General features: G+C 50.6%; 1 protein-coding gene across 1 annotated transcript in view; it reads left to right on the forward strand.

Annotated features, from left to right (window-relative positions):
- The window catches only part of Cox10 (cytochrome c oxidase assembly factor heme A:farnesyltransferase COX10), a 110204-nt gene extending 101823 nt beyond the window's left edge, over positions 1 to 8381 (forward strand). Inside the window, exon 7 of the mRNA XM_048448254.3 lies at positions 6457 to 8381. Within this exon, the coding sequence (XP_048304211.3) occupies positions 6457 to 6863 (407 nt within the window). The 3' untranslated portion in view covers positions 6864 to 8381. The remainder of the gene's footprint in view (positions 1 to 6456) is intronic.
- The last annotated feature ends 18987 nt before the right edge of the window (positions 8382 to 27368 follow it).

Below are 27368 nucleotides of genomic sequence, written 5' to 3' on the forward strand. Positions count from 1 at the left end.
TGTCCATCACAGGACAAGTGAGGTGGGATTTGGGGGTGGTGAAGAGGATTAAGCACATTAGCAGGCAGGAACTGTGAAAGCTAAACAAACGTCAGTTGTTCTTGATACTTGCTATTTCCTAGCTTCCCGGAGGACTGGAAACCACTCGGCTCTCTCCCGCTCACACAGCCAATGGCTTTGTTTGTGGCTGTCATATCAAGGCAGTCAGGGCACAGCAGCCAACTGCTTCTGTGCGCGGGAAATGCCTGCCTTTTACAAAGCCCTTCTGTCTACAGAGTGAGCCATTGTGATGGGATTTTACCTGGGCTTCAGAGGTGGCCTTTTCCTCCCCCCCCCCACCTAATTATTCTGCCTTTATTTTATTATTTTTTTTTAAACTTAAGTACTGTTAGTAGGAAACACTAGAAATGCTCCACAGCTAGAACGCAGGGTGGCCGTCTCACTGCTGGCAGAGCTAACCTGCTGCCTGCTGCCCTAGGAGATGAAGTACTTGGTTTGGTCCCACATGCAGAGGAACAGGGATGGCAATGACAGAAGTGACCTGCTGGAACCCCAGTGAAGGAGTCCCTAGGGAGCTAGTCAGATAAGTGGCTGGCAGCTGACATTCGGCCACCAGCCAGGGTCCTGGAGCCATACACATTAGGCCTCTCGACAGTGTTTATCTCCAGAGACTGTTTGTCTCAATCTTGATCCCTTTCCCGTCCCCCTTCCCCCTCTCCTTAGAGATGCTGGGATTCCTTTTCCTAAATCTAAAGAAAGTCCTTGTCGTCCCTGCAGTCTCTGCAGTGATGATGGTTACAGTCTGGTTGGTAATTCAGGTGTTGTGCAGTAAACATTAATTATGTCAGCCAACATTCAGTTACAAATGGGGACTCAGAAATGGGCTCTTATCAGGAGGTGACACTTGGCAGATGGATGGCTTTAGTAACAAAAAGAGTGAGTTGTTTTAACCTCGCCTGGTAAACTGCAAAACCTTAACCCTCCTTCTACTTTATTTAACTTATAGTCCCAGATGAGAGAGGCTAGCAGAGGGAATTCAATCACTCATTTATTCAACAAATATGTATGAAAGGCTTACTAAATACCCAGTACTATTGAACCCAAGCCTTTGTAGAGATTTCCTCTAAAATCCTGCCTCCGCTTGCGTCCGACTCCAAAATGAGTGTCTGATCCTGTGAGATGTTACCTTAAGTGGCTGAGAGCACAGCACAGCTAAGATAAACAGCATCTCTTTTTCCTTCTGTTGGGGGGATGGTGGGATAGTCTCACCGTGTGGACCAGGCTGGCCTTGAACTCTCAGAAATCTGCCTGCCCCTCTCTCCTGGATCCTGAGATTAAAGACTTGCACCACCATCGATAAATGCTGTCTTTAAAATACAAAATGAAATAAGGAAGACTTGTGGAAATATTCGGCAACAATATTTAGAACCCTCAACTTTAGCCAGTGTCCAACATTAAAGCAGAAAGGCAGTGAAAGTGGCTGTGTGGTGTCGATGCCATAGCAGCAACATCTGCATATATAATTGCAGACTAGCTGTGTTTGCTCAGGTTCATTGGCATCACAGTTGACTGTGGCTTTTAGGGTACCAAGCCAGTACCACCTAGATGAGAGGATAGAGTAGGCCTTGGCTGGACAGCCGCAGGTGCACACAGTGCCTGGTGCAGAATGCCGCAGAATTAGCTCTGGTGACAAGAAGTAACATTGAGGATGATGCTGAGAAGAACTGGGGACGTGAGCTAAGGGAGTTTGAATTCTGGAAAGAATCTATGGGGGCCCAAACTTCTAGGGAGGTAGTCTGAGAAGGATCAAAGCTTTGTACTTTTCTCCCTTCAATGACAGCTTCTCTAGATGTGCTTGAAAGTAGGATGCACACAAGGTTAGAGAGAACCCCCAAACCCCTGCCACACATCCTCTTCATCATTCCCAAGTTCCTTGCAAAGAATTCTCCAAGTTGCAAATGCCCACCGTTCCTCCTGTTTCCAGAGGACCTTTAATCTGGCCTTTTGTCTCTCCTGTGCAGTTGATAAACTGGCCCCACATCCTGCTCCCTTTATCTGCCTCTCCATAGAAGTCTATTGCAGTGACCGACCACTTCAGAAGTGCCTTTGTGTTAGTCCCCCAAAGAAAGGCTTTAAAACCTGTGACCGTGAAGCTCTGGTCCAGCTCTACTTCTGCCAGCTTCCGCAACTGTCCAGCCCTGAAAGTCCCAGTATGACCAGCCATGCAACAGATGAGCTTCATGGGCCACGTTTAGAGAGGACCAAACCTAACCCAACAGTCACTGCAGCGGGTTCTTATCCTTACCAAGGTCATATGTGGATGGTGAATGCCAGTGAATAGGCTTCTGTAAGGATAGCAGGTACCCACCAGGCGTCCTCCAAAGCAATCATCCTTGGAAGAGTACATCCCCGAGGTCAGTGCTCCCGCTTGAGGATCCCTCTTCTTTTTGGAAAGGTACTGCGTAGATGGATTGCTGACCTTTCTTTGTCAACAGTGATAGAAGAACATTTCTGGACATGGGGAGAGGCCCCCAGTCTGTTTTTTATAGAAATAATAAATAGGAGTTTTGAAGAGAGCTGGAAAATCTCCCCAAGTGTCAGTGAGGAGATGTTGATGAGAGCAGGATTTGTTGGGACAGTGTCCGTACATGCACGGTGGTTGCTCTTCTCTGCCTTCCACATAAGCAGGGGGATTAGCAATGTGCTGGATGCCTGGATATGCTCTAGAGTCACACCCACTGCTGCATGACTGCTCCGTAGATTTCTCCTGTGATTAACGGGAAGAAAGCGGATGTTTCTCCCAGGTAGGTCTAAGAAAATGAGAACACTCATTTAAAAAGAAGTCAAGCATGGTGGCTTGTGCTTGTAATCCTGGCACTCAGGAGGATTGTTTTGAGTTTGAGCCCACCCTGGGCTACATAGAGAACTCCAGCATAACCTGGGCTAAGAATGGGACCCTGTCTCCAAAATGTGAAAAGGAAAGAAAGGAAGAGAAACAGAGACTATGAGTTCCAGCTCACTCTTGTGTTGTCTCCTTCCCTGGCCCCAGCCCAGCAGAGGAACATCCCTGCCTCCCACCCCCAAGAGTAGGCAGTCTCCAGCAGGCAGTTGGTATCTGCTGTCAGGGGAGACAGGCCCACTAAAAATGAACTTCTTTGGGGGAGTGAGGCTAAAGGGATGTGCCGAAAGATCTTTGAATTCTCCAGCCCGTGCTGTGTTCACCCCACCGGGAAGGTGGGCCCCACCGCAGTTCTGAGCTGACTCGGGCCTTCCTGCCCCACCTCACCTTATCTTGATGAAGAAAGCATTTGTTTTCCTTTTCTTCCGTGAGCAGCAGCAGCTGAAACGCAGCAGGCGGAGCCGTGGGTGGTGTTCTGCCTGTAGCTGTAGTTCGGATCCATTAAGCTGTGGATCCGAACGTGATTTCGCTTGTGACATGAGCCAAACCCACACCAGTTTCCTCCCTAGGACAACAGCTTGCTGCTCTTCAAGAACTGAGGTTCTGCCTGAGCTCTCTTGCTCTAAATAGAAGCACAGCCAAAATTTTCTGTTGCACAACACAGACAACTGCAGTCGGCACACCAAAGGTGGGGGTGGCACTTGAAGAAAGAGTTCCCATTGCAGCTGCCATCTTAACCATGGCAAGTTTGTTCTTTCTCAGTCGTTTCTAGAATAAAACCCACCCGGAGCGCTGAGCCTTACCATCCCTCCCGAGTCCTCCTGTCTCCCTTACCCATGCCCTGTGTCTGTTGCCACAGGGAGTTTTTCCTGACAAGACAGTCACTTGTTGCCCTTGTCATACCCACACCCCATGTGGCTGTCATTGCTGCGTACTGCACTCAGCTCAAGGCCTGTGGGTCCAAGGCAGCTCATGAGCTCCACTAGAGCTTGCTTTCCCACATGTGATGCTCAGGAGCTTTAAAGTCACCCTGCGCCCTGAGATACAGATAATTACAGATATAGCTGTATTTCTATCAAAATCCCAAGAAGTCTAGGTCCTTCACCATTTGCTCCTTCAGCTGCAACTGGGTGACCCCGCCTTCCCTCCCTGCCTGCTAATTCCCCAAGAGGACTTCCTGTTCAGATGTGTCCTCTGTTTGTCGCTGAAACAGGTACTAGGACTCTTATCTCTTATCTTAATGAACAAGAAAATGTCTCTGTTGTTATTTCCAGCAGGTACTCCTTGGGTACCCTTCATATGGGAAGGGGCCTACTGGGCATCCTATAGGAACAATTTCCTAAAGCATGTATCTGATCGCATCCATAGTACCAGGTATCACCAGGTCATACTGATCCCAGCTGCCCCCACCCCTGCCCCTCACCCCAATCTGATTGCAGGCAATACTGCCAGGAGTCACTGGGCCATACTGATTCCAGTTGTCCCTGCCCCTGCTTGAAATGCTTCTAAGATCCCCCAACGACCTAGGTTGATATCTGAAGCCTCAGATCATGCCTTGCCCTCCCATATCCTTGTCGGAAAACTTGCTGAGATTAATTGCTAAGTGCTTAATGGGAAGGTCGCATAGACATTATGGACACACTGAGCAAACTGATGGTTCACATTGTAGGCAAGCTACAGCGGACTGTGTGAGGTTTCATTACACTGCTCAGAAACACACACAATTTAAAATTTAGTTATTATTGGACTGGAGATGTGGCTCAACAGTTAAGAGCACTGGCTGCTTTTCCAGAAGACCTGAGTTTGATTCCCAGTACCCAAATAGCAACTCATAACCATCTGTAACTTCTCACAACCAGCTGTAATTCCAATCCCGGGGCTCTGATGGCTTCTTCTGGCCTCTGTGGACACCTGGCATGCAAGTGGCATACAGACATACATCTGGAAAGACAGGCCAAACACCTATACACATGAAATAAAATAATAAAAAAAACTTATAAATCAGTTTGTTTTCCATTTACTATTTCTGAACTGCAGCTGAAGCCATGGATAAAGGGAGCGGCTATAGACCTTCTCGTTTGTAAGGTGATGGTAATGACATGTAGGTTGGGTTAGCATGTGTAGTTCATTTCCATAGTACCTGGATCGGATAGCCACAGTGCATTCTGGCTGGGCAGCAAATAAACATGGCCAATCTAAAAATGACCAAAAATAAGACTCCATTTCTCTGCCATGAACGCATTCATGGGTGTCCAGGACCCTGCTCTCTTCCAAACCCTCTGCTTCCCCATAGTCCCCACCCCACCAAATCCATTCTCCTCACTGTGCTGTGGGGACACCACTCTATCCTGGTTTCCAGATGCCTCTCCAACCCACTCTTGCAGCTCTGCTTTTCCTACTGTAGCCTCTCTGCTGTTCCAGATACACTGGGACTATTCCCAGGATCAGAGGGTGTTTGCAGTCCAGTTAGCTGGGTCATGGCCATAATTTGTGCAGAGGAAGTCTTTGTCTGGGTAGTCCTATCGCCTGTACAGCACTGTCCTATTTTGAGCCTGTTAACACACTCTGTGTTAGTTTCCTATTGTGCTGGGCTCTGGGGAATGGTGTCCTGGAAGCCCAGGTTGTCCGCCAGTGAAGAATGTACACAGATAGAAGCCAGAGTCTCAGCAGTGGCCCAGAGGCATGCTCAGTTCTGTGTCAGTGTGAACAGGGCATTCTAGTTGCCCCACAGGGAACTTACCCAGGAGGGGAGGCCAGTGGGCCTAAGTGGCCTTTAAGCAGTGACCCTGCTCCCATGCTCCTCTCCTAGAGTCAGGACTAGACTCAGTACTGACTTCCCTCATGTCACAGTGTTGGGAGGGCAGCAGGTGGCCTGCACTAATCCACTTCCCATCCCACCTAAGCCCTCCTTTGCACAGCCCTCTCTTCCCATCCCACCTAAGGCAGAGGACCCGCACCTCCCGACTTGCCTACCAGGCTGGGTGAGGCAGAGAGGAGAACAAAGAAGGTGCGCTAGGTAACTTTATGTCAAGTTGACACAGGATAGAGTATCTGGGAGGAGGCGCCACAACTGAGAAAGTAACTCTATCAGTTTGGCCTGTAGGCAGTTCTGTTGGGGCTTCTTTTTTTTTTAATTAATGATTAATATGGTAGGGTCAAGCCCATCAGGAGCAGTGTCACCTCTGGGAAGGTAGGTAGTCCTTCCTGAATTATATAAGAAAGCAGGTTGAGCAAGCCACTAAGCATTGTTCTCCATGGTCTCTGCTTCATTCACTTCCTGCCTCCAGGTTCCTCTTCTTTATGCTCTTGCTCCAATTTCCCTCAGTAAAAAACTGTACATGAGAATTATAAACAGAAACAAACCCTTTCTTCCTAATGCTGTCTTTTTGGTCATGATGTTTTAGCAGAGCACTAGAAAGCACACTGAGAGGACTGAGATGTGAGTTGCTGGTTCCTGCCCTCTAAAGTCCAGCAGGACTTTGGGACCGAGAGAACCTTCCTTTGGAAATCTCTGCTGGCACCTGATGGGTCCTCTTTGTCCCCACCCCTCTGCACAGGTGCACTCCTTCTGGGCGGGATCCTGTACTCCTGGCAGTTCCCCCACTTCAACGCCCTGAGCTGGGGCCTCCGAGAAGACTACTCCCGAGGAGGTTACTGCATGATGTCGGTCACGCATCCAGCCCTCTGCCGGCGCGTGGCACTGCGCCATTGCCTGGCCCTGATTGCTCTGTCGACTGCTGCCCCCATGCTGGACGTCACCACGTGGGCCTTCCCCATCATCTCCCTCCCCATCAACCTGTACATCTCCTACCTCGGCTTCCGCTTCTACGTGGATGCAGACCGCCGGAGCTCAAGGAAGCTGTTCTTCTGCAGCCTGTGGCACCTGCCACTGCTGCTGTTGCTCATGCTGACCTGTAAGCAGCGGCCGGGTCAGGAGGGAGACAAAGGAGAGGCTCCAAGCTGAAAGCGAGTTGGTGTGAGGGAAACGTGAGAGCGGACATGTGCAGACAAATGCAGAGCACTGCCCTGGGCCAGTAGAAGTGTGTTTTGGTGATTCTGGCTACATACGGAGAAATGGATAGTGTTAGCTGGTGACAGATCGACTGGTGCTGTGTCATCACTTAACGGTTCTTTTTATCTTAATATCCAAACTGCCCCCCAAATAAGAAGGGACTGGTGTAATACTGAGTTAATACAAAAGAGAATATTTTTCTCCTTGCAGGTCTTTATGCATCGTTCCCTACAGCCCTGTGTTCTCTCGCCCACATGACACCTATGCACATCTTCCCATTCCCAGCTCACGCATACACACATACTCACCACCTGAAGGCCATGGTGGCCATTGGTCAGACAACTGGGTGCTTGGAACCCAAACTCTCTAGTTCTGTATCCTGAGGCTCCCACAGGCTTCCTCAGAAGAGTACGTACTGTGGCTACAGCACCCCAGTTTCTTCCATGGAGGCGGGGCCTGACCAGCTTTCTCCTACCAGCATTCTCAACCACATATCCCATCAAGTAACAGAACATCGGGAGTGAGGATTCCAAACGGTTGCCTGTAGCATCCCAGGCATCACCCATCCCCATCCTCACCCCACATCAGGACTTCAGAAACACCCAGAAGTACATGGCGTCTTCATCCCTCACTTTGAAGTGTAGGCACGGTCTGAGCATTTCTTTCTGGAAGGGTGTCACTTGGCATGATCCCAGAACCCCCTCGGGCACTGAGCCCGCCACAGTACCACTGTAGTGGTATCTGGCTGTTAGAATTTTGCTGATGACCTTCTTGGGACTTCATGGGAAGGAGAGTGAGCTGGGCCAACCGTCATCCTGTGCTCATTCTTACCACTTTTGTGTAAACAGCATTTTTGCTCTGGTGCCTCCTGAGTTAGAAATTCTCCTCTATGTGTCCAATGGGATTCAGAGAGGGCCAGTTGGGCCCCCAGTGACCATGGGTCCAGTTCTGAGAATTCATGGCCTCTGATACAAAATGCAGTCACCTGTAAGTCTTGAGTCTTATGTGTACCCCTCCAGGTCCACAGAGAGGCCTGTTGCCTTAAAGTTGTGGAGCCTGGCAGGGTGTTTGAGTTCCTCGGTCTCCCAGGGTGCTGTGCCCTGTCGGGATTCTCTCAAGGGGTTTAAGCCACTTGAAAACAGTTCTTGAATTTGGACTGTTCTCTCAAAAATGTGGAAGGCATGGGCTGTGGTCCAAAGGCAGAGCACTTGCTTAGCCATGCTCTAGGCTCAGGGTTTGACCTCAAGCACCCCAACCCCCCAAAAAAAGAAAAAGAAAAAATGGGGTGGGGTGGGTTTGCACTCTGGTACCTCTTTCTGCCTATTGTAATATTACCTCCTGGCTGTGTCCTGGCTGGGTACTGTGGGAACGGAATGGGGATGTCTGCAAAGGGCATCTGTGATTTGTTGCAGCCTTTAAGTCTGTAAAGTGTTGATTCTCCTCCTCCCAATAAAACAGTTACATAAACAAGAGCATGTGTCCAGTTGTTGCTCCCAGGCCCCACAGGGTTCAGCCCCGGCTGCCCTCCTCCTGCAGCTGGCAGACTGCTACAGCAGGCTGCCCTCCTCCAGCAGCTAGCCCACAACTACAGCAGGCCGCCCCCCTCCAGCAGCTAGCCCACGACTACGGCAGGCTGCCCCCCTCCAGCAGCTAGCCCACGACTACGGCAGGCTGCCCCCCTCCAGCAGCTAGCCCACGACTACGGCAGGCTGCCCCCCTCCAGCAGCTAGCCCACGACTACGGCAGGCTGCCCCCCTCCAGCAGCTAGCCCACGACTACTACGGCAGGCTGCCCCCCTCCAGCAGCTAGCCCACGACTACGGCAGGCTGCCCCCCTCCAGCAGCTAGCCCACGACTGCAGCAGGCTGCCCCCCTCCAGCAGCTAGCCCACGACTGCGGCAGGCTGCCCCCCTCCAGCAGCTACAGCAGGTCTGTGTTCCCTTCTTCCATTTTTTCTAACTGTAAATTGACAAATTAGACTCGTATCTACCTAGAGAGCAGAGGGATGGGATTTGTGAATCCAAGGTGGAACGAGTTAGCATAACCATTGCCTCAAATGGTCGTCACTGTTAGATGAGGTTGTTTGAGATTTAGTGATTTTTGGAATGTAAGTACAGTAAATAACATTATACAACAGTGAAATATTAAATAATAATAATGCCCTTCACTCCCTGTCTGGCCATGCACTGTGGCCATCACCTCCCCTAACTCCTCTTCCTTTACCGGCCACCCTTCTCTTTTGGGTCTGAATGGCTTTTATTCTTCCGGTTTGGTTTTGTTGTGATGGTGGTTCTAAGACAAGGTCTCGTGTGGCCCAGGCGTGTGTTGGGGTGACAGGCGTGCAGCACCACAGCAGCCGCATCGTGCAAAATCCACGCAGGAATGAGATCATGTGGTGTTGGTCTTTTCAAGCCTGGCTTACTGCACTCAGCAGAAGTCTTCCGCTTCTCTCCATGCCGTTTGCACATGGTGGAACTTCACTCTTTATGCGGCTGTTCTGTTATAGGTGTGGACCTCATTGTCTCTGTCTGTTATCATCTGGATCGGGGGTGGCATCCAAAGACTAACCTACTCACTGCTTGATCCCCAGACTGTGGTGTCGGGTGATGATTCTCTAAGACACAGGGCCTAGTAGGGGTCTTCTGGGAGCGCTTGAAGGAATGGTAGGACCCCGGCCCCTTCCTATCAGTCCCTGCCATGGTTATAAGGTAGCAGCATTCATCTGCCACATACTGTCATCAGGACCAGCTCGCTGCCTTTACAGGACCTGAGAACTCCAGCTCTGTGAGCCAAATCAGCCTTTCTTCTTGATTGTCTCAGCCACAGTTCTTAACAGCTCTGGAATGCTAACACACGCCTTCACGCCCAGCATCTCCCGAAACCCTCCAGTCTCTCCCAGCTGCCTTCAGACCATTAGTCTTCCACCCTGTCCTCCTCGGGGTGTTGCAGAGATGTGACTAGGCTTCTTGACACTCAGAGTTCACCGTCCTCTCCAGTGTGCTCAGCACTGTCTTCCGCCCAGAGCCCCACACCGGGCTGCTGGGGGCTCCCTGTGCTCAGGGTGTCCCACCCACCAGACGCCATGGCTCCCACAGCCTTCGGGGCTCTTGTCAGGCCTTCCTGCCTTCTCTGCTTTCAGATGTCCTGCAGTCCAGTGTCCTAAAGATTCTGCCCACTAGAGATCTCTCCGAGGCCCTGGGAACATGAACAGAATAGGCCTCGGGGACTCAGACTAAAATCTGAAAGGTTGGGCTTATGTAAGCAAGTATTTTCCCACCTTCCTAGACCCAGAACTTTCTGTGTTGATACTCCCTAGTCCTGGGGCCGCTGAGTGGCCTGTAATGTGTGATACACATACCACCCAGTGTGGAAAGACTTGCAGTATAAAGCAAACTCATACTTGTTTTATTCTGTACCATGGCACGTCGATGACATGTGGGCTGGGGATGTGGAGCTGCGCTGCAGTGTGGACATGGTGCACACTTGCTCACAGAGAACTGTGAACTCGAGCCCTCCCAGGGCTGCCAATGTGCAGCCAGACTGTTAGGGTGCCGGGCAGTGGTCAGCCACAGTCCTGTGGGGAGACCCCGTGCACTTGCTGCACCTTCAGCATACATTATTTTCAGCTTCTTTTTCACAAGTTTGCTGAGGCACAATCCCATTGTAAACTGAGCAGAATTTATCTTCCTTTTAAAAACGTGTTTTTAAAGCCAGGCAGCTGCTGTACACCTTTAATCCGGCACTCGGGAGGCAGAGGCAGGTGGAGCTCTGTAAGTTCGGGGCCAGCTTGGTCTACAGACCTAGTTCTTGGATAGCCAAGGCTACACAGAGAAACCCTGTCTCCCTGTCAAAAAACAAAACAAAACAAAAACACCTGTATTTTGAATTTTTGTGTATGTGTGTGAGAGGGAGGGAGGGAGGGAAGGAGGGAGATGTGTTCAGGTGCCTGAGGAGATCAGGGAACAGCATCACATTTCTAAAGCTGAGGTTCCCTGGAAAAACAAATATACTATTAACCACTGAGCCATCTCTCCATCCCCTCTATATTGCTTTTGACTGAGAAAATTCTGACACCTTCCTTTTGTTTTAATGAACCCGTCAGTGAAGAGTAAACCGAGTTTCAGGGAAAAGAGGTGGTTCTGTGGGTGAAGTGTCTGCCTGCACACAGCATGAAGACTTCATCCCCAGAGCCCGTGTGTAAAGCAGTGTTACTGTAAATGGGACGTAAATACAAGGGACTCCCAGAAGCCCGCAGGCCAGCTAGCCGGGCATACACAGTGGTTGAGTGGTTAATAACGAGGTCCTGTCTCAAACAAACACCTGAGGTTGACCTCAGACCTCCACAGGGCACCATCTCACGCATGTGCACGCTCTCTGTCTCTCTGTCACACACACACAGAGAGATGTTTTGATTTTTGATTCACCAGAAGGTCCATCTTTGGAAGACTTTAGCCATAAGAGGATTTTACTTTTTTTTTTTTTTGGAGTCAGGGTCTCTCAGTGTAGCCCTGGCTGTCCTTGCTCCGTAGCCCAGGCTGGCCTCAAACTCACAAAGCTCCACTTGCCCCTGCCTCTTCAGTGCTGGGATTAAAGGCATGTTCTACCACACAGTGGGATGCTACTTTTTAATGCTACTTTTTATCCTGGGTCAGTTTTTCTTTTCAAACATAAAAATGGGATCTAACACCCAATAGAAATGCCTTTTATTAAGGATTTGTTTAATTTTTAATTACACATGCATGTGTTTGTATGTGCACATGTGTGTGTAGTTCCCTGCAGAGGCTATAAGAAGGCAGCAGGTCCCCTGGAGCTGCAGTTCAAGGTGGTGGTGAGCTGCTCGACATAGGTGCTGGGGTGGAAATGGGTCTTCCTCAGAGTAGACCTCTGTTAATTGCGGGGCCATCTCCCCAGCCCCAGAGATACCTCCCTAACAACACTTTAAATATGTACAAGGGATGCCGGGCACTGATGCTGGCTGCCAGAAGCAAGAGTGTGGTGCTGGTGCTACACTATGCTGGGTCTGCTGGGCAGTGCCTTACCATGAGCCTGTCCAAGGCTATGCATCTGCTCATGACGTCACTCTTCTGTATTCCTCCACCCCAGTTCTAGTTAAGCTCTTGTTGGCTTTGCTAAGGAGCAGCTAACTGGGCCTCTGTGCTCCTTTGCCCAGTGGCATGCTGAGAACAGAGCAGAGCGTTTCTGTTCGCTGGCCCTCGTGCCGTGAACACTTGCTCCTCTGACTTCTGCTAGAGCTAGGGTCTCAGGCCTCTAACCCCCTCTCTTTTGCCCGCTAACACACTTAAAGTGACTAGTCAGTCATGACACTGAGACTTCTATGCAGTTCTACCTGCCGAACCCCATAGGAATCAGGTGTTTGAGGGACTTCCAGGGGCAAAGAAAACAGTCACCTCAGTTAACGTGAGTGGAGAGCAGGTTGGGGCACTGACCTGGCCCTTTCTCTAGAGTTGAAGCAGCTAGTGAATACCCAGGAGGGTCCCCCACCCCTCCATTAATGGCAGCCCTCCTCCATCTGTCTGCTACAGTCTGTGGAGTCCAGCCAACCAGGCAACTAGACACAATAAACAGGTCTCGGCAAGCCAGTTGGACATCTGACACACCACATTGGCCTTTCCCATCAGCCATTAAGCCTTTTAAATATGTCTACTAAGCTGCGTCCTAGAGGGGCACAGAAAGAGGCCATCTTGTAAACCCACATATAAATAGCCTCTTGCCAGGTGATTACACTCCCGGCATCTTTTAACCACAGGTTCTTAGTCAGCTGCAAGAAGTGAAGATACGCTCTGGGTCAAAGAGCCTGTCACACTCGCCTCTGCCATCAGGGTTAGTCCTTAGTGGATGGATCCGTCCTGTATATCACAGAACACACAAGAGGCAAGGCAGCAGATGACTGAACTTAAAATCTGATTGGCTGGCCTGGTCATATATCAGTGCGGTACCCATCACCCCTCACCGACTCAAGCTGCCTAATACAATAGTGCATCTTCCATTGTACCCTCCCCCCTGCCTAGGCCTTTTCACCTGAATAATCCTGACACCCCGGTCACCGTGTCTCTGGGGTGATGGAATAGAATGCAGAGAGCGCTCCTCATGTGTATCGGGCCCACATGATCTGACCCTGCTTCACCCTCCATCCGGAAACTACCCTTCTTCCAGGTCTTTCGGTCAAGTGCAGAGCAGCTGCAAAGTAAAAGCCAAGGGCCTGGGAACCCCATGTGCAGAGACCATCAGGGCCAGTGGCTCCCCATTCAGTGGAAGCCTTGAGGTTCCAGGGTCTTCCAGAAAAGCTGGTCTTCACGTGACAGCCAGGGGGCGCTACAGGAGGACGTGGGAGTAGAGAGAGCACAGTGTGTGGTTGAGTGGCCCCTCCCCACTCAATCTGCCCAGAGGGAGGCAAGGTGCCTAAAACAAACAACTCAGGGAAGAGTATCCAGGCAAACACAAACAACACCCCCACCCTTCCCAGCTCCAACAAACACAAAGAGAAGAGCCCAGGGCAAACAAAGCCGGCACTAGCACCCAGAGAGGTGGGGTGTGCTCAGCGCCGGCCATTCATTCTTATCCTGAGCCACAGATTATCCGAGGTGGCCTACAGTGGCAGCTGGATCCCAGAGTGTGCTCTGGGGATGGCAAAGCCTTGTAGGGACAGAACGTAGAAGGGGTCTTTTCCCCCAGGTCTTTCCCCCCAGGTCTTTGGACCTCCACTTCCAGGCCTCCCTACTCAGCCTCACCATGATCCTGACTCTGTCTCTTAACCTTTTGGCCTTCCTTGCCTTTGGGCTCATGCCTGGCATATAGAGTGGGTCTGGCTGGAAGCCCCAACTCTAAGGAAATGTGAGCCAAACTCAGAGGTGAAGTCAGCCTACACTTCTTTTCATGGCTTGGTCCAGTATTATAGCAATTCCATTGTTTTCTGCTTACACAAAAGAACTCAGCATAGGCAACCGTCACTAGGCGGGATCCGATGTGGCAGAGGGTGGTGAAGGAAGGGGGAGAAGGATCGACAGGTGCCTGGAAGCATGAACCACTCACCATGGCTCGAGGTTGGAAGCCAGGCGGGACAGGAGGAGGAGGTTCAAGAGAGAAGCAGAGGGACCCATCTGGCAGGCATCTTAGCCGTCCTAGACTTTACCCAGAGGTGATAGGGAACCATGGAAGAGTTGAACAGGAAAGCAGCATGATTTAAGTTTGTGCTGTAGGAAGACACCTCAGCCCACATGATGGAGAAGGTGAACGTGGAGACTTGGAGAAAGCAGGTGAGAAATACCTCAATCTGAGCAGCCAAAGAGAAGGAAAGGGATAGGAACCCTCAGACCTGACTGTGGTCTTTGGCTGGAATAAGAACCTGATATATTCCCAGTGAGAGACTAGGAGTTAGGCAAATCCCCCAGTAGGCAGACAGATAGATAGGGAGCCTGACCATGGTTAGGTAATAAAGGTGGCAGATTTGTAAGATGGCCAGCTTCTTCTTCATCCATCTGACTTGAGACAAAAGTCTGGCAGCTTCAATAAAGGCCTCGTTGGTTTGTCTCCCACCACTGGGCCCACTTTTCAAGCCCAGGGCCTGCTCAGGACATGACACACAGCAGTTCTGGACGAGTCTGCCATTCTAACGCTCTAGAGGAAGAAAACGTCAAAGGCAAAAACAAAACCCTCCAGGCCTCAGGAAAAAATGGGATTTTTCAGCTTTTTAGTTTTCTAAGCTCTCCCCCTCCCCAAGCCCCACCATGGTCACCTTGTCTGCTGCATGCGTGGTCTCTGCCCCCCCCCCCCCCCCCAGACCCCACCCTGGTCACCTTGTCTGATGTATGCATGAGTCTCCTCACCCTCGATAAATGCCTTCCTTCAACTGCTGACTGTGTGCAGTGCTTGAGGGTCCCCCCCACCCCCTGCTGCTACCTATTGTCCTCCAGACGTCCCTGCCTTTTACTTCTTTAACTGGCAGAGAGAACGAACCCAGTCAAGACCTATAGACTGTATAACTAGAATCCCAGTTAGGGAGATAGGGTAGTTTCATTCACTGCACAGGACATTCCTCTGCCATTTCTGATGTCCCCCTTATGTTCCCTGAAGTCATAGGCTCCCCCGTTGCTGGTCTCATGCCTGAAGAAGCAGCGAGCTGCCCTAGGGTGTCCCTACCCTTCAGCCTTTCCCAACATGTAGGCCTCTGACAACCCAAGCCTCTGGCTGGGATTCAAGGGAAAGCTTCCTACTAATGCCTGCAGCACGCTGCTGTAAACAGCCAGACTGCTGGAGACCCAGCACTGCCCGCCTCTGGCTGATGGTGGCCCCTACTCAGCAGTCAGGTGCCTCCACTGGAAGCTTCCCAGGATAGGATCTCTTTCCACCCTCCCTCACCTGCCGCCTGAGCCCCAAGCTGGAAACCCCACAGAGCATTCAGTCAGAATATGCATTTTCCAGACAGGAAGAATGAGAAGGCTAACCTTAAGCCCGCCTACCCTGAGATCTGAATAAACAGTTCTTCGAAGGAACACAGACGGCCCCGAGCGCATAGGAAATGCTCAGCAGAGTTAGCCACCGGGAAAACGCAGACCCAAACCAGTGAGCGTTTGTGCCACTCCAGTAAGAACAGCTGGTGCCCCAGTGGAGCTCTGATAGGGTCAGCAGCAGCCCTGATTCACTGTCGGTGGCACGTAGGTTAGTGCAGCCACCACGGAGACCCATGTGGGCTATTCAAACCCTGGAAGTAAAGGTTGAGAGTAGATGACGGAGTACTAGAAACTGGGAAGGAGGCTTGGGACTGGGGTCTGGGGCAGGGCTGGGGTGTGGTCAGTGATGTGTACATTCTGTGTGTGGAACCCACGTGGTGAATCCCATTAACCCAAATCCTAGCTGAGACCCAGGTTCCTCACAGTGCCATTTGGTACTAACTTCCCTTCAGAATGCAGATCATCCACCCAGGAGCAGACAAGGCAACTACACCTACCCGCTAAGTCTGTTGTCTAATCATAGGCAGGCTGTGCAGTCTGAAAGCAGAGTGTGTCCTTGTAAGGTCACCATTTGACTCACCGGTTTCGATCTGAATCCCATCCTGCACATGGCAGAAATCAAGGCTGAAATGGACTCAGTCGAGAGAAGAACTGGACCGGGTGTTGGTGGTGCACCCCTTTAATTCCAGCACTTGAGGGCAGAGGCAGGTGGGTCTCTGAGTTCAAAGCCAGCCTGGTCTACAGAGTGAGTTCCAGAACAGCCAAAGTTACACAGAGAGACCCTGTCTTTAAAAAGGAGATGGGGGGAGGGGGAGGAGAATGGGGAGGAAGAGGGAAAAGGAGGAGGAGGAAGAAGAATGGGCAGTTCTTGTGGCTGGAAGTTGAAGCAGTATTCAGCATCCTAGTCTCGGGACTGGCTTGTTTCGGGGGTCAGGCAGGTCTCGGCACCACTCTTGGCAAGATCTCTCCCCTTAAGATATTAAAGCCTCTAAAATAATCCTTTCCTTTCCTGCCTTAGGCCAAGTCCTGTTCCAGGTGCTGGGGATGCAGGTGAACATCTGCCTCCAGGATCTCCGAAAGAAGATGCAAAGATTCTGCTGACCATGCTAGAGAACAGGAAGGCTGGGGTAGTTTGTTCAAACCAAGGAAGAAAGAGCTGAAGTCTTGGGACAGCCCAGGCCTCAATCGGCCTGATTCAGGTTCATACGTGTTTTAACTGACCCTGGCTCCTGTCAGTCATAGCCCCTACATGTGGTCATCTTTCCCATGACCAAGATGGTGGAAGAATGACAACACCTTCCAGGTTGGTGGCCACAGTGACTTGGGTCAAAACGCTCTAAGGAAATTGGGTGCTAGGGAGAGTCCCAGGACTTTGGAGAGCTAATCTAGTCAAGCTGGGCCACATTGTTCTCTACACCCCTGTACTTCCCGCTCCCCCAGCCATAGTTAAGGCAGGGAGGCCTGGCCTTCCCCAGATGAGGTGAACTTTGTGTGAGGTCATTGGCAAGGTGACAGCTCATGCCTTTTACCACCTGCTGAGATTTTGCAGGCCAAAGCCTTGTTCAGGGAAGGCAGGGCCAGAGTCAGGCTAAAGCAGAACCGCAAGGGTCAAGAGCGTCGTGCCAATGCCTTTGAACTTCAACAGTTTTTTTTTCAGAATACAACACTGCTTGCAAGGGCCTTCTGCTTCCTCTGGGGTCTCAGAGGGAAGCGTCATGGGGAGCTAGCAAGGTCTGCCTTTCACCCTGCCTGTGACCTGGAACTACTGCAGGCAGCCAGGCAGGAGAGTAAGTGATCTCCAATCCTGAGCCTGCCTGCAGGACCAAGGACAGCCAGTGCCCAGACACTCCAGGAAAGAGGAGAACACCTGCCACCAGCAAGGCGCCCCACGGGAAATGGTCCTCTCCTTCAGAATTGTCCCTGCTCCCTCATCTAGAGAGGGGACACTTGGCATTCTCCGGGAGTCATTTTAATGCTAATATGTTTAGTCAGACAGAGGAGGCCAAACAGATGTGGGCCATTTGGCAGGGATGTAGTTCATTTGTTAGCAAGTGCGAGAGGCTGGTTGGCAGGATATTAAATATTACCTTGGTTATTCACAAACACTTCATATTTCAAGAGAGGCGGGGAGGCGAAGGCTGCATCCGATAAATCAGCCTTTGTCAAAGAAGCAGAAAGAGGCAAACATTTGATAAATTTGTGTCATTGTGCTCGAAGATCAAAGGCCCTAACATATGTATTTGTGCAACTGGCATTCCAGCAGACAGCTAGAACGGAGCGAGCCTGGACAGCTGGAGACAGAAAGAATTAGCCGATTCCAGTCTGTAATTAGCTGAGGCTCGGGAGCTGCAGGCGAGTCAGTGGCTGAGTCCTCCTGCTGTCTGTGCCAACAGGAAGGAGGATCCATGGTGAGTGGCAGGGTGGAGTGGGGCTTTACTCAGCCCCTCAGTTGACCTGATGGTGTCTGTTATGGCTGACCTCATGCCAACTTGACGCAACTTAGAATCACCTTAGCAAGGAGCCACACCTGAAGAACTGCCTTGATTGATGGGAGAGGACAGAGTGAGAACCTTCTGGTAGCAGCCCAGATAAAAGAGTGTGGCAGGGGAAGAGCATCTCCCCGTTTTCTGGCCTGGCCTTCCCTCTTGCTGTCCATTTGATTTACTCTGATGGCTGCCTCTGATTCCTTCGCTGATCAGAACCAGCATTTTGAATCTTTCATCATGGATTAGGGAGCAGCAGCTCTCCAGGAACATTCCAGGCTTTTGGCAGTAGATTAGGACTGCTGAGGCAGCCAGCCTCGTGGACTGAGCAACTACCAGTTGTCTCCCCGCCCCAGCCCCGGCAGTGAGAGACAAGCCTTTGTGGGACTTGTGACCGCTGAGGCACCCAGCCTCAAGGACAGAGTAACAACCAGGAGCAGCCCCTCAGGTGTGATGCTACTGTTATGACCTTCAAACTGAACGAATAAGTTCTTAAAGACACACACACTCACCCCTTGGTTCTATTCCGCTAGAGAACCCTGACTAATACAGTGTCTTCAGGTCCTTAAACCTGCTCCCACATGAAAGTCTCTTCCAAACAAATACTCAGGGATGGTCACCTGCTCCCCCCCACCCTCCCACCCCCTCCCCTGTTCTGTGTCAAAAGAAAAATGCATCAAGTGTTGGCCCCAGTCAGAAGTCAGGGTAACCATCTTGGTTTGTGGAGTATCCAGGTTAGCCCAGGGCTCCCTGGGTTGCCTGCTGTCATCAGTACCACAGGCCTCACGTTCTTATTTCTACTCTCCCATAACCCCGCCCATCTTCACCCTGCATTCTCTATGCCGTGTGTGTCTCCTCAGTCAGCATAGTAGATGATGGCCCTGACTGTGTTAAGTTAGAGGCACCTGTGTTCCTGTAAACGCCTCCACAGCCCCTGAAATAACTCCTGTCAGAGCCTGATGTGCCTACAGCATGGGCTTATTCCCTTCTGGTGGTCCTCGTGAAAGGCCCCCCCACGCTATGGGACATAGCTGCCCCACACCAAGTTTCTTGGTGAGCATGGAGGAGCCAGCCAGGCAAAGACACGCTTCAAACACGCTGTCCCTGCACCATGGGGACTGAAGCTGAGGAACTGTTTTGTGCCCCAAAATGTATAAGGCTCTCACAGCTCAACCCAAGCACAGCCCATGCCGGCGTCAGGCTCGCTGACATGCTAGCTTTCTCATGTGCACTTGGCAGTGACGTCAACCCTGGCGACGGCTGTAGACCCAACCTGCGCCTGACTGTGGCAAGGGCTAGAGAAATGCCCAGCATGCAATGCAGACGGCCTACCTTCACCTTCAGACACACACACACACACACACACACACACACACACACACACACACACACACACACACACCGCTCCTGTTCAAGGACAGACATCAAGTCTTGAGCTTCCAGACCCTGCCCTGGCTTCCCTCCTCTCTTAGCTGCCTGTAGCACACATCTTCCTCCTTCAGACCTCACCCCTCCTCCCCGCCCACCTCCTCTCTTCTGTCTCCAGCCTGCTGTCATTGTGTTCACCCAAAGCCACCCTCCCTTGCAGGGTCTCACCTCCTGCCCTTCACGGACTCCAGGCAGTTCTCCACAAAGCCCTCTCTCTTCTCTACAATGTGAATTTCTAATTTTTTTGGAGGGGGGGTCTTTCTCACAAGCATACAAAATTCTCTTTAGTTTAAGTACAAACAAGGCAAACCCTATCTTACCTCTGCTTCCCCTGCAGGTTGTCACCATGTCCTTTCCTCTGCCACAGAATTCACAAGGACCATCGGTACTAGCTAATTTCTGATATCCTCTATTAATGTCGGTACTGGAGATTCAGCTAAGTGATAGTACACTTCTCAGCATGCAACTATGTGAGGCCTTGGTTTCAATCTGGAGTCTAACAGTCCAAAGTCAAGCCATTCTGTTTCCTATAAAGCTCCTCCCACCCATCATGGGAAAAAAAAAAACCCTTTTTACTACGTCTTCCTGTGCACTTCCTTGGTGTCTCCACTCACAGGGCTCCAGTTCCACCCATAACAACCATGCCCGACCTTTATGTCTTCATTTAACCTTAATTTCTTCCTTCCTCCAAAGGTGCTTGTGGCTTAGGACTTTGATGGATGAATTCTGGGTTGGCTATCAGGCCCCCTGCACCACCTGTCTGCTATAGCAATTCTTATGTTCACTGTGACCCCCCCGCACAGCTAAGTCCAGCGGGCAAGTCCCCTCGTCCTCCCTGCCCTCTCGGCAGCATGCAGCCCACCATCATCTCCCGGCTTCTCAGCCTCCTTCACACTAGGCTCGCGCACCCTCCTCCGCCAGCTCTTCCATCATCAGTGATAGAGGCCGCAGAGCTCGCCCTGGACTGTCCTCTGTCTCTCCTCATACTCGTTGTCCCGTCCAGTCTTGAGGCTGCCATGCTTTGAAGGGTGCCCTAGACGGTTATATATTGGAAATGTAACCCCACATTCAAGTATTTGGAGCGTTTGAGTTTACAGTATTTGGAGGTGGTGGCTTTGGGGGTCAGTTGGAAGCAGGGGAAACCAAGCCACTGATGCTCCCGTGACGGCTTTGGCAGCTCTGTCAAAGGAGTGAGCTTGAGTTTCCACATCTGCTGTGTCTCCTGTGAGCTACCCTCTACCCTCACCGCTCGACACCTGTATACTGGCCCTGTGCTCCTGAACGTGTCAGCTTCCGGAAGTACAAACTAAAGACACATCTAGTTTTTGTAAATTGCCTAGTCTGTAGTACATGTTATAAATCAGAAAACAAGATACCATCTGCTTGCTAGAAACAGCTTAGACATCACGGGCTCCCTCCAGTCACCGCTGAGCCACCAGCAGCATCTCCCCAATTGCTTCACAGGCTTTCTTTCTCATTTTCACCCTGGAGGTAGTCTCGCATCTCTTCTTAGCAGCAGAGTTGGCGGGATCATTGAAAATCTATTTCTCTCTTTTTTAAAATTTTATTTATTTATTTATTTTTATTGGTGATTTGCCTGTATGTGTGTCTGTGTGAGGGTGTTGGATCCTGGAGTGACAGACAGTTGTGAGCTGCCATGTGGATGCTGGGAATTGAACCTGGTTCCCCTGGATGAGCAGTCCGTGCTCTTAACCACTGAGCCATCACTCCAGCCTGCCACTGGTAAATGCTCCACTTAGCTCCTCAGTTCCCTCAGTGCCAATGACCACCGAAGCCCTCTGTGAGTAATGTCCATTCCTACCTGGCCCCGTTTCCCCTGCTGTCTGATCTTCATACCGGCTCTTCTCCCCTTTTCCCCAGAAAGCAGCAGCATTTAGATGGTGGCCACTGTTAGTCTGGCGCCGGTTGTGGAGACATAGCATCGTCTCAGCTCACTTCTCTGACTGCCCTTAAATAGATTTCAGAAAGTATTTCACCTGTGGGGCACTAGGCTAGCTACAGTATCAAACACCCTCTAAATCTATTAGTTATTTTCTTTCTTTTTAAAAACACACTTCTTTGAGACAGGGTTTCACTTTGTAGCCCTGGCTGACTTAGACATCACTATATAGACCAGGCTGGCCTCCAACTCGCAAAGTTCCCGTTTCCTCTGCCTCCTGAGTGCTGAGATTAAAGGCACACACCACCATGCCTAGCATAAAATTATGGGTTTTTTTTTTCTTTAAAGCTGAGGGCTCAAGTCAGTTGCATATCCCAGGTGAGCTAAGGTTTCGACTGCAGACCCAGACTGGAGCACCCAGACTGGAGCACCCAGACTGCAGCACCCAGACTGCAGACCCAGACTGCAGACCCAGACTGCAGACCCAGACTAATAGGCCATCATCTTTCATTTGCTGCTTTCTGAGGCAAAGGGGAAAAAAGCTTAGGAAGTCTCTCAAGGCAGCTAAAGGCCCCACCCACTCTGATCCAAATGCCCCACCCAGCCACAAGGGGAAAAAAGTGTTTTGGGTTCCTTCTGTCTGTGTTTGGGACACCTAATGTATTTTCCGTACTAGAACTCTGCACCTAAACTCATCAAGGCAAAGAGTTTTAAACATCGTTTCCAAAAAACAGGCGGACAGAGGTTTCTTTCAGCTCGGATTCTGTGAGAGCGTGCACGGTGCTGGCGATCACACCCGGAGCCTTGCGAATGCTATGCCCTTGAGCTAGAGTCCAAGCCCTGGTCCTTTTTTTTTTCTTCAAAGGTTTGTTTTATTTTTATGTGTATGTGCATTTTGCCTGCATGTATGTGTATGTGCACGACATGTGTATCCGGTACCCACAGAGACCGGAAGAGGATGCCTGATGCCCTGGATCTGGCGTTACAGATGGTCATGAGCTGCCATGTAGGGACTGGGAAGAGACCCCAAGTTCTCTGGAAGAGCAGCCGGTGATTTTAATGGAATGGAATGTCTCTCCAGCACCAGCGGTCCTGACTATGCCCATTTTCTGGTGGTTGGTCAGTGGGGGGGGGGGGGGTTGGTCTTTTGAAACAGGGCCTCGTGTGACCCAGGATGATCTCAAACTCAGTAAATAGCCAAAGAGGACCTTGAACTCCTGATCCTCCTACTTCCAGTGCTGGGAATTACAGCTGTGCACCCAGCTAGAGATACCCATCCTTGAAGAATGTTCTCAGGCACCAGACCAACAAAAGGCCTGGTTCCCCTTCTGTGACTTGCCCTGAGTGACTTCTTCATCACCCAGTGCTGCTCCAGTCCCACTGGGACTCGCACTTGTAGTTTGCTTGTAGTTTGTCCTAGAATAAAAGCTGCAACACTGACAACAGAAATGCTGCCGGCCTCTGCAGCTGACTTGGCAGGGACGGCAGCTTTGGCGGGGCCACTTGTTAAATTCGAAACGGTGATCATTAGGTGGGCTTTCCATTCCCATTCCGATCAGAGTGACTGGACCCTCATCTAGCCAGTGTGAGCCCACTTCATTGTTAGGAGTTGGTTTGGGGACAGGCATATGAATGCCTTTCGCCAGTAAGGCTTGAGTGGGGTGTGTGAGAAGCTTCTGGAAGGGTCTCTATCTGTACACAACAGGACTCCTCCACTACCTGTGAGCATGTGGTATCTGGAGGGGCTACCTGTGGCCTCTGCAGTGGTAAATGGAGCAGGGAGGTCCACAGCCCAAACCTCTGAGCCTGGTGTTAGGTGGGATAGTACACCATTGCCTCAGTTTAAAACCGTTAGAGTTGGTTTATAGTCCTGGGCAGTAAGAGGCATGCTGGCTGACACCATGAAGGGAGGGGAGTTGCAAGGGCCTTCACCTAGTGTGTTGACTAATTTTATATCAGCTTGCCACAGCCAGAGTCATCAGGGAGGAGGAAACCTCAATTGAGAAAATGCTCCCACCATAGCGGTCCGTGGGCAAGGTTGTGGGAGTATTTTCTAGATTGAGACTGATATGGGAGGACCCAGCCCCCCGTAAGTGGTAATACTCCAGGGCACCCGGTCCTTGGCTGTCTAAGAAAGCAGGCAGAGCAATCCAGGAAGAACAAGCCATAAGCAGTGTTCCTTCGTGGCCTCTGCTTCAGTTCCTGTCTTGAGTCCCTGAGCTGACTTTTCTTTGTGATGGACTTTTGATCAGGAGGGCATTTAAGGTGAAATAAACCCTTTCCTCCCCAAGTTGCTTTGGGCCATAACATTTTATCACAGCAACGGAAACTGTAACTGAGACACGGAACTTCCCACAGCACACATGGGATGCACAGGGAAGACAGCTATAGTGAGCTCCAAGAGGCGTGTGCCACAAACTCTGACCCAGATACCACCTTTGTCAGCCAGCACTGCCAACAGATGGGCGGCTGGCTTCCTCCAAGCAGGGCACGGTAGAACCTCAGCCACTTGCCGGCCCTTGCCCAGTGCTCACTATCTGCTGTATTAACGATCGCCCAAAATCTTGATTTGTAGAAAGCCCACTAGGATTTTCTTACCTAATTTCTTTGGATCTAAAATGATCACTTCAGTGACTGCTTTTCCTAAAATCCAGATAGACATGGCTGAGCTAAGGGAAGCAGGGATTGTCCTGCTTCAGGCCTTGTCCTCACTGAAATACCAACAAGCATTAGGCACAGGTCTAATTCCTGTACCACCAACACCATACAAGTTTCTCCTTCCCTCTTTTCTCCCTTTCCTTTCTCCTCTCCCTCCTCTCCCCTTTCTCCCTCTCTTTCTTAATTGCACTTGCTCTTACTCTTTGTCTCTTTGAGACGGTCCAAGCTGCCTTCAAGCTTGCAGCAATCCTCCTGCCTCAGCCTCCCCAGTTGCTGGCATGGCAGGTATGGACTATCACACGGCTATCGTGTCCTCTTTCCTGGTCACAGCATTCGTGGCTGCATTTCCGGTCCTAGAACATGGCCTCTCCTCACCATGACTGACATTTTGTACTGAATGATTCTGGTTTGGAAACATTGTCCACTGTGTGCAGGGTCTTAGCAGCCTGCAGCCATCCACTGCCGCAGCATCTCCAGCTGTGACGAACTGAAGTATCTCCTTTACCCTGGGAGCAGACCGCCCGTCCCCAGGGAGAACTACCGACTCACAGAACTGCGCTTGTTTAACGATCTAGTTAGTGAAGGTACAGTCGAATTCAGCCCCCAGCTTTTCATCAATGTTTCTTCTGTTAAGGTGACCCTGACATTCTGGGTCACAAATGCTCCTATTCTGTTCTTGGCTGGCAAGATTCGAATAAAGCTGATATTAACCAGGTGCCATAGGTGACCTGCCGAATGAGACTGATCTGTGGGAGTGTGTAGTATCCTCTTGGCCACCGTGACCTGTCCAGCACTTGAGTATGCATTTCAGGTATTGACCTTGAGACTAGCACTCGGGCCTTCCACTTGAACTCCTGGGCCTGCACTTGGGAGAATATAGCCTGGAATTCCTGGCTGCCATCCTGCTACCTCAGAGCGGAAGTCTGTCTGGGAATGCAGCCAACACAAGAGAAGGTGAGAGACACTTCCCGGTGACAGTATCCGAGTCTACAAGTAAGCGTCTCTCCACTGCAAGGTTGCCTCCTGGGAACTGTCATTTATATGGCTAGTCAGTTGTCGTCTCTGGGGATTCGGGCCATTCGACTGGAGTTTCCTCCCGGCTGCAGAGCATCCTCGCCACAGGATTCGGTTAGGGTCCAGTCCATCTGCATCGCTCAGGCTCCGGCTTTTACACCGTGCCCAGGGCTTTACCGGCACACCAGCTGTGGATCTCTGCATTTCTGGTCTTTCTCTTGTGTATTCTGTGGTGCCAAGGATGGAACCCAGGACCCGGCACACCGCAAACACCGCACACACCGGGCAAGCCTTTAACCCCTGAGCTACACCTGCAGCCTGCTTCTGCCTTTGCTGTAGGTTCGATCCTAACTCTCCCTGTTGTTCCCCAGAGTGGCTGCTAAGGGGGTGGGGGGAATTAGTGGGAGGTTTCAGGTCTTTGAGGACACACCCTGAAGAGACAGTGGGGCTCTGGTTTCTCGTGTCTTGATCAGGTGATCTGCTCCAGGACAACTCCATAAACAATGGCGGGTCACCCACAGAGGGAAGCTGCCAAGACAGTGACCGGTGGAAGTTATTAGTCTGGGTGTTTGCTATGGCAACTGAAGGTGACTGAACATACCTGCCTTTAAATGACCACTCTGCAAGGATGCTCTGGGATGAAGGATAAAGCTCAGGATACATGAAGGAGAACAAGGAGAATGTGGACCTTCTTCTAGGCTAGAGAGTAGAAGAGTTTATATGTCAACTTGACTGACTCACAGGGCACCCAGATAGTTGGTTAACCATTCTAGGTTGTGTGTATATATGTGTGTGTAGTTTGTGTGGTGTTGGGGGGGAATGTGTTTGTGTGTGTGTGTGCTAAGTGGTGTTTGTATATGAGTGGCGTGTGTGCATGTATGTGTAGTTTGTGTGGTGTGTGGTATGTGTGTGTGTGCTAAGTGGTGTTTGTATATGAGTGGTGTATAGGATGTGTGTACGTGGTAAGTGGTGTGTGTGTATGTGTGTGTGTGCATATGAGTGGTGTGTGTATTTATGTGTGTAGTTTTGTGGGGGTGACAAATGTGTGAGTGAGTGGTGTGTATATGTGTGTAGTTTGTGTATATATAGTTTATGTAGTGTGTGGGTGGTGTGTGTGTAGTTTGTACGGTATAGGGGTGGTGTGCGTGTGTGTGTGTGTTTGGGTGAGATCAGTGTGTAAATCTGAAGGAAAGCAGAGTTCCCTCCTCAGCGTGGACATGCCTCACCCTGTCCATAGGCCTGCAGAGAATAGAAAGGTAGCTGTCCGTGCACTTCTGCCTTTGGATTTGGACTCAGACTAGAGATTTTGTTCTCAATCCTCTGCTTCTCTGGCTTTGATATCCAAACTGAACCTACATCATGGGCAGTTCCAGGGCTTCCCGTTGCCAGCTGCAGGTGTTGGAACCTCTTGGACCTTAAAACCACACGGGCACACAGTTCTTTGTAATAAGCTGTAGAGAGTGTATGGGTATGAGTGTGTGAATGTGTGTGAGTGAGTGTGTGAGTATGTGAATGTGAGTGTGTAATTGGTGTGTGTGAGAGAATGTGTGTGTAAGTGTGAGTGTGTGTGTAAGTGTGAGTGTGTATCCTTTCTTTGTTCCTTCTCTGGAGGACTCTGACGGCAGGGGGTTGGCAGCATTGTAGAGGAAAAACACTCCTCCTCCCCTTCAGTCTCCCTGTCACATCTAGTCACCCTTCTCTCATGAAGATGAGACCACCCTACTCATGAACTTCATGACATCCCCTAAAAAGTCACAAGGCTTAGAAAGCTCTGGGAATGGGTGGATCATATGGACACAACACTTTAAAGAATTTTAATGCAACCTGTGTGTTATGGGAATGCATGGTATTTCTGGCCTTGATTTTAGGAAATGCCTTTTCTATTTTTCTACTACCCTCAACTGTAAGATAACTTCTTGCAGAGATGTCTCCTAAGGTGAAAACTGAAGCATATTAGTATGTCACTAAATGTCCGTTCCCCCTGGAGTCTGTATTCGCAGGCTCTGGACAGTTGGCACTGTGTTTAGAAAGATGATGGCCACTAAGAAATCTTTCCTCTTTGCGTGGCTTTCTGTGCCCAAAGTGGCAGGATAAATGTATTTTGTGACCTTGATAAGTGGTAAGAGTCTTGCCATCCAGAAAATGAACATATGATAGCTTTTACATACATCATGGGGTGGGGGTGTGGCTCCCCTAAGCTCACATGTGGGTTTTCTGAAGAGCTTGGGCTAGGGATGGAGTCAGGCTGACTCTGTGGGGTGTAGGACTGCTTAACAGACATGGCCCCCTCCTTGCAATATCTTATTTCCTCTGGTGCATGCTTCGGGGCAGCCAGATAGCTTCTGAGATGTAAGGTGCATGTAGATCCACTGATCCTGAACAGGGATGGACTCATGGCTGGGGCACTAGGCCCAGGTTCCAGTGCTAGTCTGCCACTCCGCTGTAACTGTGGCGGTGTGTGCCGCCACTTCTGGGAGCGCCTGCCTGTAATAGCACACAATCTTAGC

The sequence above is a fragment of the Myodes glareolus genome, chromosome 9 (genome assembly GCF_982192425.1).
Source record: "Myodes glareolus chromosome 9, mMyoGla1.1, whole genome shotgun sequence".
NCBI lineage: Eukaryota > Metazoa > Chordata > Mammalia > Rodentia > Cricetidae > Myodes > Myodes glareolus.